This window comes from Bufo gargarizans, chromosome 3, assembly GCF_014858855.1.
Source record: "Bufo gargarizans isolate SCDJY-AF-19 chromosome 3, ASM1485885v1, whole genome shotgun sequence".
Classification (NCBI taxonomy): domain Eukaryota; kingdom Metazoa; phylum Chordata; class Amphibia; order Anura; family Bufonidae; genus Bufo; species Bufo gargarizans.
The window spans coordinates 136,026,463-136,038,842 of NC_058082.1; the positions used below are offsets into that span (position 1 = coordinate 136,026,463).

The following is a 12,380-nucleotide window of genomic DNA, read 5'->3' on the forward strand; positions in this document are numbered from 1 at the left end:
AGGTCATGTTCAAACTAAGCATCATATGTGGTCATGTAGCGACATTATGGAAATTAGAAGAGGCATAGCCGGCCTTTGCAAATAATCCTATTCCACTTGTAATATTTTTCAACTACTTATGCAAATATAAGGAGGAATCGGATTGGTTGCTATGACATTTCTAATTTGCACATTGGTACAAATTACATTACCCACATAGTGAACATACAGTGTGTATTGATAAAGGTGTAGTCGTCATTGCTTATAATGTAGTTACGGACGCCGCTCTATTAACAAGCGCAGGAACACAAGTTGATCCTTTATAAGATATGGCCTTTTCCGGACCCACTGCGGCCTTGAGGCTGGATTTCTTTCCGGGACTGGTCCAGACGGCTCCTCCAGCGACTCTTTACTTCATCAACTTGTAATAAAAATACAACAAACAAACATTTACCAAACAATACAATCTTATAGAGGATAACGTATGCCATGTACCAAGCTAGGGAGGATAACGTATGCCATGTGCTAAGCTAGGGAGGATAACGTATGCCATGTGCTAAGCTAGAGAGGATAACGTATGCCATGTGCTAAGCTAGGGAGGATAACGTATGCCATGTGCTAAGCTAGGGAGGATAACGTATGCCATGTGCTAACCTAGGGAGTATAACGTATGCCATGTGCTAAGCTAGAGAGGATAACGTATGCCATGTGCTAAGCTAGGGAGTATAACGTATGCCATGTCCTAAGCTAGGGAGGATAACGTATGCCATGTGCTAAGCTAGGGAGGATAACGTATGCCATGTGCTAAGCTAGGGAGGATAACGTATGCCATGTGCTAAGCTAGAGAGGATAACGTATGCCATGTGCTAAGCTAGGGAGGATAACGTATGCCATGTGCTAAGCTAGGGAGGATAACGTATGCCATGTGCTAAGCTAGGGAGTATAACGTATGCCATGTGCTAAGCTAGAGAGGATAACGTATGCCATGTGCTAAGCTAGGGAGTATAACGTATGCCATGTCCTAAGCTAGGGAGGATAACGTATGTCATGTGCTAAGCTAGGGAGGATAACGTATGCCATGTGCTAAGCTAGGGAGGATAACGTATGCCATGTGCTAAGCTAGGGAGGATAACGTATGCCATGTGCTAAGCTAGGAAGGATAACGTATGCCATGTGCTAAGCTAGGGAGGATAACGTATGCCATGTCCTAAGCTAGGGAGGATAACGTATGCCATGTGCTAAGCTAGGGAGGATAACGTATGCCATGTGCTAAGCTAGGGAGGATAACGTATGCCATGTGCTAAGCTACGGAGGATAACGTATGCCATGTGCTATGCTAGGGAGGATAACGTATGCCATGTGCTAAGCTAGGGAGTATAACGTATGCCATGTGCTAAGCTAGGAAGGATAACGTATGCCATGTGCTAAGCTACGGAGGATAACGCATGCCATGTGCTAAGCTAGGGAGGATAACGTATGCCATGTGCTAAGCTAGGGAGGATAACGTATGCCATGTGCTAAGCTAGGGAGGATAACGTATGCCATGTGCTAAGCTAGGAAGGATAACGTATGCCATGTGCTAAGCTAGGGAGGATAACGTATGCCATGTCCTAAGCTAGGGAGGATAACGTATGCCATGTGCTAAGCTAGGGAGGATAACGTATGCCATGTGCTAAGCTAGGGAGGATAACGTATGCCATGTGCTAAGCTACGGAGGATAACGTATGCCATGTGCTATGCTAGGGAGGATAGCGTATGCCATGTGCTAAGCTAGGGAGTATAACGTATGCCATGTGCTAAGCTAGGAAGGATAACGTATGCCATGTGCTAAGCTACGGAGGATAACGCATGCCATGTGCTAAGCTAGGGAGGATAACGTATGCCATGTGCTAAGCTAGGAAGGATAACGTATGCCATGTGCTAAGCTAGGGAGTATAACGTATGCCATGTGCTAAGCTAGGAAGGATAACGTATGTCATGTGCTAAGCTAGGGAGGATAAGGTATGCCATGTGCTATGCTAGGGAGGATAACGTATGCCATGTGCTAGGCTAGGGAGGATAACGTATGCCATGTGCTATGCTAGGGAGGATAACGTATGCCAGGTGCTATGCTAGGGAGGATAACGTATGCCATGTGCTATGCTAGGGAGGATAACGTAGGCCATGTGCTATGCTAGGGAGGACAGCTAGGATCACACATATATAGATTGTCCACTTTACTTACCCAACCTCTGCCGACTCTGGCCTTGACTATTCTCCCCTAGCTGCTGTTCCAAAGACATGGCCTCTCCTCGACCAGGATGATCATTTTCTCTACATCCATGGCTTTTGGGGCCTTTAGCTCTGCAAGGGCCAGACATAGTCCTCCTACTCTTCTTTCCCATGCAGTGCCTGCCGCCACACACTGAGAACTTAACTTCCTGGATTGAATCCCTTCACTGTTGCTAAGTTAATTGGCGTTTAAAACGCAAAGCAATGCAGTGCATCCGGATGTAATGCGTTTTTCACACAGTCCCATTCATTTCTATGGGGCCTGTGTTATATATATAGGACATGCTGCGATTTTCAAGCAACGCAGATGTGATGTGTGAAAAACATCGCTCATGTACACAGACCCATTGAAATGAATGGGTCAGGTTCACGTCACACATTGCACCCGCGCGGAATCCTCGCTCGTGTGAAAGGGGCCTAGCAGGAAGTTATCGGGAATGATCATTCATTCCTGATAATTGCCTCCTTGTTAGACCAGGTGAAAGCTGCATTTACATGCAGTAATCCACTATACAGGGACGAGGGACACACTCTGCTGCCCCACAAATAATGATTGAGGTGATGGTTATACCCGATGAATGAACATTTGCTCATTCACCAGATGATTGGTGGCATCTTTAGATCGGACAATAGGAAACGGACGGTCCTATTATTGGTCAATAGGGTCGACGGGCACCATAGGTCTACGGACCATCAGAGGTTGGTTCTTATGATGGAAAGATACATGGACATCACAATGCATATGTGAACGAGTCGTAAGATGAAAAAGCTGTGACTAGGAAGGAAGAAATATATAAGAGAGGGTAAGAACTTAGGTGTACGTGCATAATTCAAAAGAAATGAACTATGAGGCAAAGAAAAGAGATTTCTGCTCATAAGAGCTTACAATCTAAATGGAATTAAAAGGAGTAACATGACAGGTGCGGACGGCGGTATGCTTGATGTCAGAGGACCTTAGGTTGGCAAGAGTGGTCTCTGTGTGCGATGGGAGATGCTATTGGGGTCATTTATCAAACTGGTGTAAAGTAGAACTGGCTTAGTTGCCCATAGCAACCAATCAGATTCCACCTTTCATTTCACAAAAGAGCTGTGAAAAATGAAACATGGAATCTGATTGGTTGAAACCCTTGCAGGTATTTTGTGTTAATTAGCTGATTATAGTGTGACACCATGAGTCTACAATATTGATCTTTTTCACAATATTCTAATTTTCTGAGATACTTTCATAAGCTGTAAGCCGCAACCATCAACATTAATAGAAATAAGCTCTTGTAATAGATCATTCTGTGTGTAATTACTGATATAAATTAACTTTTCAATGATATTCTAATTTATTGAGCTGTGCCTGTATAGTTCTATTGTTAGGGCTCTCACGGGGTCATTTATCAAACTGGTGTAAAGTAGAACTGGCTTAGTTGCCCATAGCAACCAACAGTGGCGTAGCTGGAATTGACTGGGCCTCACGGCAAATTTTTGCTTTCCTGCCGCCCCATTCCTATGGCTAGTAAAGATCGCTCTCTCAGACCGGGCCCGGCAGCTGTTCTGTCCGTTTTCTACACTGTCTATACTGTCACTGTATATCATTTCATTGTGTAATACTGTTTAGGGGGTCCTGACCAAATCCTTTAGTCCTCCTCCTCCTGGATGGGCCCCTTCTGGGTCAGGGCCCCAAAGCAGCCGCTTCCCCTATAGCTACGCCCCTGGCAACCAATCAGATTCCACCTTTCATTTTCCAAAAGAGCTGTGAAAAATGAAAGATGGAATCTGACTGGTTGCTATGGGCAACTAAGGCAGTTGTATTTTACACACGTTTAATTAATAAATGATCCCCCCCCCCATGACCTTATCTGCCACTTTGAAAGTCCATCAAGATTTTTTTTATTTTTTTTGGGGGGGGGGGGGGGGAAGAATTATGAAGCGGATTAAAAGGAAAACCATCTCTGTTGCCCATAGCAACGAATGTCCTACAAATGAAAGCTGCGCTGTGATTGGTTGTTATGGACACTTCTTCCAGTCAGTTTTCCGAAGTCCTGCTCTGCCCATACACCATGGAGGAGCTGCCGCTTCTTCCCTCACTTTACACCGCTGTATAAGAAGTGTGATTGGCCGAACCCCCCGCCAGGCGCGCAGCACTGAACAAGCAGCAGCCTTCTCCCACTGTTACTGTCTCAGCCCTAACTGATCTAATCAATGACACAAAGCATTCCCCGTCCATAACCGTCCCTTGCCCCGCCATTGGTGGAGTGCCGGGGTGGGCGGGTCAAGGCGGCGGGCGCCTATTGGCTGGCAGGAGAACAGTGTCAATGTTTAAGCAGCAGCGTGAGGTGAATAGAGTCAGTCAGTAAAGAGGCGCTCGGAGCTGCGCTCGGATGTGACTCGGTGCAGGACGGGAAGGGTTACAGCCACAACTGTTGAGCTGTGCGGACTGCAATGGATGTAAATGCATTGTATTTCTATAGGACTGACTGGAGGAAGCATCTGTGCCCCCAGCTGCAATGAGCCTGCCTAGAAAAAGCCAAAGACTCCCATCATCTCTGCTGCTGCTGCTGGTCAGAAGAGGAGACATGAGCTGTCCACTTTGGAAGTGACTTGGAACTATCCATGGTGAGGAGATCTATTGCACTTGGCTGTGGAGAGAGGCAGCAGGGTTGCACAGCCCATGAGAGGTAAGTGCACTGGAGCTGGGGGATGAATGCAGCCTATGAGGCTTTTTTCACTCAATCATCACTAATATCTCTCTCTCTTTTTTCTGGATCTGCAGTTATTAAACATCTGCATTCTGGATGTGTCATTCATGTGTGAAGGGCCAGGCGTTGGGTACCTGGGTGCCATAGGTGTCGGCACAGTATAGAACTGATTAATTGATTAAAGGAGGGGGGGGGGGGGGGAGGGAGGAAGTGATCAGAATATCAATGCGCCCACCTATGTAATTGCTGTGCGTGTGACACCAGCATCTCATTTCAAGGGTTGGTCATGGATGATTGATCTGCATCTGTTCTAGATATGTCGGCTTCTCTATGGTGGATCTATTTCTTTCTCATCTGCCTGTTCCTATAAAGTGGCGTTTTCCCCCCGTTTTCCATTTGTGCATCCAGCCATGCTTTGCCTGTTGATTTGATCTACTGTAGGCAATGAGAACTGAACATGAAGTGAATACTATTGTGTCAGCCAATGCAGTGCCATGGTTTTATGCTGGCTAGAGAATGGCTTGGATAGGTGATTATGATATGTGAAGCCTTGATGTCGTGATTGTGGTTTTCTTTCTTCTAGCGATAGTAATTGCTCGACGCCGGATACATGCATTGTGTCCTCGATTGTCTCTGCACACCACAGAGTTTCATTGCAGGGTCCAGTTTGTGGAATCCTAGTCTAAGGGCTAGGATACGACCTCAAACCAATCATGTTTATTGCAAGCAAGATGGGCAATATTGCATTTTAATCTAGATCTGAAATGGGCTGTAATGATAACTGCATGATAACGTTAAGAAGATGGGCATTTATTAGTATGAGGCTGTCCTCCATTGGGCTATATAAATTGTCCTTTCCAATTAATATTTGACGAGACAAATAGCTCAGACGGGATGGTGAAGAATTGTCTTTCCAGCACAAAAACAACCACTGATTTAACCCTGCCAGCCTCCCCTGCCATGGTCCATTTGCTGCTTATCTAACTGCAGGTGTTTTTAAATCAACAGGTTCAAGGAACTGAGAAGAGGAGAGTGAAACCGAGAAGACCCTTCACATACATTTTTGGGGATGTACCTTTCAGTTTTATTGCTATTCTTTTTGTGGGCTCCTGCCCTGACTATAAAAAACTTAAATTTTTCTGTACCGGAGGAGGCAATTGCTGGAACCATTGTGGGCAACCTAAACAATGATATCAAACTGGGTATTTTAGAGAGGGGCAAGAAATCCAACTTCAGAGTCCTGGAGAATTCTGCGTCAGACTTAATAGATGTAGAACAGGACAGCGGACTGGTGTTCACCAAGCAACAGATTGATCGGGAGACTTTGTGCCGAAGAAATTTAAAATGTCAAGTGTCCTTGGAGGTCTTTGCGAATGACAAAGATCTATACATGATCAAAGTGGATATCACAGATATTAATGACAATTCACCCATTTTTCCATCCGAGCAGATTGATATTGATATTTCAGAAAATGCCTTCCCTGGGACAAGATTTCCTCTCACCAGTGCCCATGATCCAGATTCTGGAGACTATGGCTTAAAGACATATGTCATCAACCGTAACGGATTGTTTTCCTTAGATGTGAAATCCAGAGGGGATGGGACAAAGTTTCCTGAGCTGGTTATAGACAAACCGTTGGACAGAGAAGAACAAAGCCATCATAACCTCATTTTGACTGCTTTGGATGGTGGCAACCCTCCAAGATCTGCTACAGTCCAAATAAATGTAAAAGTCATAGATTCTAATGACAACAGTCCGGTTTTTGAGGCACCTTCATATATGGTGGAAATCCCAGAAAACTCACCACTGGGAAGGGTTGTGATAGATCTCAATGCAACAGATGCAGATGAAGGCTCCAATGGTGATGTTGTATACTCTTTCAGTGGCTACGCACCAGACAGAATCCGGGAACTTTTCTCTATTGATCCCAATACAGGTGTTATTCAAGTAAAGGGTAACCTTGACTATGAGGAGAATAATCTCATTGAAATTGATGTGCAAGCACGTGACCAAGGCCCAAACCCAATTCCTGCTCATTGTAAAGTTACAGTAAAAGTTATTGATAAGAATGACAACGCTCCATCGATTGGCTTTATATCAGTCCGTCAGGGAGCAATCAGTGAGGCGGCACCCCCTGGCACTGTTATCGCTTTAGTGAGAGTGACTGATAAGGACTCTGGCAAAAATGGACAGTTGCAGTGTCGGGTTCTGGGCAATGTGCCTTTCAAGCTCGAAGAAAATTCTGACAATTTTTACTCTGTTGTAACAGATAGACCTCTTGACCGTGAGACACAGGATGAATATAATGTTACCATAATTGCCAGAGATAATGGGAATCCTCCTTTAAACTCAACAAAGTCCTTTACTGTTAAGATCTTAGATGAAAATGACAACGCTCCCACTTTTAACAAAGGGCTGCATGTGTTGCAGGTCTCTGAGAATAATATTCCTGGGGAGTACTTAGGTTCTGTGGTAGCACATGATCCAGATCTTGGACATAATGGCACAGTGTCATATTCAATACTGCCATCTTATGTTGGAGATGTACCAGTTTTCACCTTTGTGTCAGTTAATCCCACTAATGGTGCCGTTTATGCCCTTCGATCTTTTAATTATGAGCAAACAAAATACTTTGAATTCAAGCTCCTTGCAAAAGATTCGGGCTCCCCCCATCTGGAGAGCAATGTTACTGTGAGAGTGACTGTACTGGATGTCAATGACAATGCACCAGTCATTTCCCTTCCAATTTTACAAAATGACACTGCAGAAATTCATGTTCCCAGAAATGTAGGTGTGGGGTACGTAGTGAGCACAGTCCGAGCCGTGGACAACGATTTTGGAGAAAGTGGTCGACTGACCTATGAAATTGCCTACGGCAATGAAGAGCACCTTTTTGAGATTGATCCTGTGACTGGAGAGATTAAAACCCTGAATCCATATTGGGAAGAAGTGTCACCAGTTGTAGAGCTTGTAATCAAGGTGACTGATAATGGAAAACCAGCACTTTCAGCTGTTGCAAAACTCATTATTAAATCTTCTTCTGGATCTCTACCAGAGGGGGAACCTAGAGTCAATGGGAAACAACACCAGTGGGATATGTCTTTGCCTCTTATTGTCACATTAAGCACAATTTCTATTATACTGTTGGCTGCCATGATCACTATTGCAGTCAAGTGTAAAAGAGAAAATAAGGAAATCAGAACCTATAATTGCAGGATTGCAGAGTACAGCCACCCCCAACTGGGAAAGAGTAAAAAGAAAAAAATAAACAAGAACGACATTATGTTAGTTCAGAGTGAAGTAGAGGAAAGAAATGCAATGAATGTCATGAACGTTGTCAGCAGCCCTTCGCTTGCCACATCACCAATGTACTTTGATTACCAGACCAGACTCCCTTTAAGTTCTCCTCGTTCAGAAGTGATGTACCTCAAGCCTACATCTAATAATCTGACTGTTCCTCAAGGCCATGTTGGCTGCCACAACAGTTTTACTGGACCAGTGAGCAACACAACTGAGACAACGTCTAATCGGATGTCCTTAATTCAGGTATGGCCACCACCAATGCACACAGCTAAATGTTATCAGTTGTCCTCATACTTACGTTTATGCTTTTAGCTTTGCTCTTGTTTTACAATTATGCCCTACACCTTAGCTAAGAATATTTTAAGCGTACTTATCCATATAAGCTCCTGTAGTTACTTAATTACACCTTAAATTAGTGGTGCTTTATAGTAAACATGCAAATTGCTGAAGTACAGTTCTCACGTATTGTGTGGAGGGAGAAGTAATGGAGATGGATGCATAGGCAGGCTTTGCAGAGCCTTGCAGGTTCCCTGATCACTGATACCTACTCTACTACACATCCCTCTCTTTCTATAATATACAGTTCTCTATACATCTTGAGTATCACTGACCTGTGGACGGGTTTGAAGAAGAACTGATTTCATGTAAATTGCTCTGCTGTAGTCTACCATGGAAGCTGCTATTTGTATTCATAGTTTATCTGTGTACTGCACAGTTGGAAGGTGTATAGAGAACATGCAAAGCTTTCAGCAAAGCGTAACATCATATCAGCCCTCAAATATAAAATGTTCAAAATTATTGCTGTTTTCATCCTATATGTCTATCCTCATGCACATCTATTGCCATATTTGTGTAATGTAGTTGTCCCCTCACGTCTCCAGCTGCATTCTTTGCATGGCTTGAGGAGAAAGGAATAATTACATACTGTGAACACGCTTGTGTAGAAGACCTGAAAAACTATTGGAAAAGCTTTTAGCCCAATAGACAGCTCTAGTTTGTGTTGCTGATGGTGAAGGCACTGGTTATACGTTATGCTCCTACTCTCTTATTAATTTAATTCATGTTATCGGCCTTGTGATTTATTGGTGTTATTGATCCTAATCTGAAGAGCTACGACTGTAATGGTGATTCATGACTTTGATGACGCGGTTCCTCATACTGTAGGTGTAAACAGTGTTGTTCAGGGTATTCATCTACTCTGCTTCACATCCTCTTCACATCCTGCAGGAATAGACACATATGTAATGTCCTGTTTGAACTTTAGACAGCATAAACATATGAAACAGTCAGAAGGTGCAGGAAATCTATCAGAGTTGCACAAGCTATGAGATAGCTTTGGCGCATCTTGGGACCTCTTGCTACAGGTTAGAAATTTTTGTGACAAAAAAAATGTCTCTAAACCTCTTGATCAGACATTTTGCCTCAATTTGATCCAGAATTCTGGTTCATTTGGATTAGTAAACCTGTCCATAAAGTTTCAGAGCTGGCAGGGAATGTATGTAACTGTTACTCCCTAACCCAGCGCCACTAAAGCCCTACAACATGCTCCTCCACAATTTTGGTAAGGAACAAGTCAGTGAGATTATACAGTATACAGGTGAAACTCGAAAAATTAGAATATCATGCAAAGTTCATTTATTTCAGTAATGTAACTTAAAAGGTGCAACTAACATATGAGATAGACTCATTACATGCAAAGCAAGATATTTCAAGCCTTTATTTGTTATAATTTGGATGATTATGGCTTACAGTTTATGAAAACCCCAAAGTCACAATCTCAGGTACCCTTTGCTCAGGGGGTATGGATTAATTAGCTGACTAGAATGTGACACTTTGAGCCTAGAATATTGAACCTTTTTACAATATTCTAATTTTAAGTTGCATCTGAAATAAATTAACTTTTGCACGATATTCTAATTTTTCGAGTTTCACCTGTATGTTGGTTATAGTCTTGCATTTTGTGAAATCTTTGCAGAAGCTATTTTAGCTCAGTTCCCATTATATTTCCTAGAAATCTTTAAAATTGAGCTGCATTTTACATACATGCATATAGACGTAAAACATTGCATATATACAGTATATTAAAAAGGATATTACTATGCAATGAGTAATGCATCTTAAATTTAGTATTGTTGCAGTATACATGCAATAAAACATTTTTATTATTTTATATATACATTACATTTTCCATTCTTGTAGCACCCCTTACTGACCAAAATTCAGGTGCACCTTCTTCCGCATTCAGTGGTGGACTGACATGCTCAGTAGCTTCCGTTCCTACTCACAGTATCAGCATAGTGATCTCATAGTGAAGCAGGTGAAGTGTCCCAGACACCTTTCATTTATGTATCCACGCTTCTAAATGTATAAACATGTATAGATATATTCACGTGGATTGGGATGGCTCACCCTCCCTCTGGCAATAGTCGGGTGCTCACCCTAAAAAGATACACCCCAATCGTCAAAGAAACCATAAATTTAAGTATAAATAGAGGGGCACACCTACATCCGGATTACACAGAACACTAGCCGGTATTGCTACTAAATATTTATTTATTAATACATATGAATCAATAGGCACCTATAAAATACTACTAAAAGTATTTAGTAGTATTTTATAGGTGCCTATTGATTCATATGTATTAATATTTAGTAGCAATACCGGCTAGTGTTCTGTGTAATCTGGATGTAGGTGTGCCCCTCTATTTATACTTAAATGTGCAGATATATATCCCTCTCTGGACAGTGGAGATATGCATCTCTGGGACTATATATAAGCAATGTTTTTCAATGCAGGGGAGGCAGGGTTTAACAAGAGCTAATTGCAATGCATTCTGGGAGCTATAGGTGCTTGATGAGCTGTTACCCACCCACAGAAAGGGATGGAAGTCCTCCAGATATATGAATAAAGAGAAACAGTTTTAAAATTGTAGTCAACTTTGGGGAGGGGTTCTCCTTTTGTAATTTCAATAGGTTAATTAGTAATGTAAAATGTAAGAATTTACATTTCTGGAACAGGAATCGGTGAGGATGACACATCAGCTAATGAGATCCAGATTTGTCTCTGTCATAGAGGAAAAGAAGGATAATATTCAGAGTTCTCTATCACTTGAATGCAAAGCTTCTTAGCTTCCTAGTGCCTGTTATGCGTTATTTAATATATTCCACCATTCTCTATACACTCAAAAGGGTTTTCTAAGATTTTAATACTAGTGACCTATCCACAGGATAGGTCATCAGTTACTGATCGGTGGTGGTCTGACACCCTGGACCCCGCCGATCAGCTGTTTGAGAAGGCACCTGCGCTCTTGTGAGCACGTCCACCTTCTTCCTGCTCACTGAGCACAGAGCTGTACATAGTATAGCGGCTGTGCTTGGTATAGCGCTCATCCCCATTCACTTCTATGTGGCTGAACTGCCCCTAGGTCACGTGACCAATGAATGTGTCGTCACTGGCCTAGGAAAAGATGAGAGAAGGCCGCAGTACTACTGCAAGCGCCGCTACCTTCTAAACAGCTGATCGGCGTGGCTCCAGGGTGTTGGACTCCCTCCGATCAGATAATGATGACCTATCCTGAGGATAGGTCATCAGTATAAAAATATTGAAAAACCCCTTTAAAGGGATTGTTCATCTTTATGATGTTTTTTTACAGACCCCACAGCGAGGCTGGACCCACAGTGGTACTTGCTTGATCCTAGTGCGTTCTGGCTCCATTTCTGCCCTGCTGGCTCTGTAGGTCCCAGGTCTCCCCACATCAACATCCAGTTTGACATGGCACATGTGGCATATCACCGGTATTGCAAGTGTTTGGCTGCAGCAGTCACTTGCCCTGCATGAAACCAAATGTCGATGCGGGAGACCCATGACCTGCAGAGCCAGCGAGTCACGTTGTGGGGTCTGTAAAACCCCCCACATCAAAACGATTAATAACCCTTTTAAATATAAAGTGGCCTCTAGATTTGTATGTACAATGTCATTTAAACAGGGTGTCTTTCCTAAAAAAAAAAAAAAACATATTATGAATTGCCCATTACATGCTAATTCTCTCCTATGGCATAGGAACAGTACAAGAGTTTTAAAAGTAGATGGAATTTAATGCGTGAGCGTACAGTATATATGTATGCAATACTTTCTATAG

The 12,380-nt window shown here is 42.9% G+C and overlaps 1 protein-coding gene across 4 annotated transcripts in view; it reads left to right on the plus strand.

The window, feature by feature from the left end:
* The first annotated feature begins 4,608 nt into the window (after positions 1–4,608).
* The window catches only part of PCDH17 (protocadherin 17), a 207,795-nt gene continuing 200,023 nt past the window's right edge, over positions 4,609–12,380 (plus strand). For 3 of the 4 annotated variants that reach the window (XM_044285929.1, XM_044285932.1, XM_044285933.1), the window contains exons 1-2: positions 4,609–4,916; positions 5,946–8,484. In XM_044285929.1, the coding sequence (XP_044141864.1) occupies positions 6,007–8,484 (2,478 nt within the window). In that variant the 5' untranslated portion in view covers positions 4,609–4,916; positions 5,946–6,006. The remainder of the gene's footprint in view (positions 4,917–5,945; positions 8,485–12,380) is intronic. The other variant, XM_044285930.1, reaches the window with a different exon arrangement.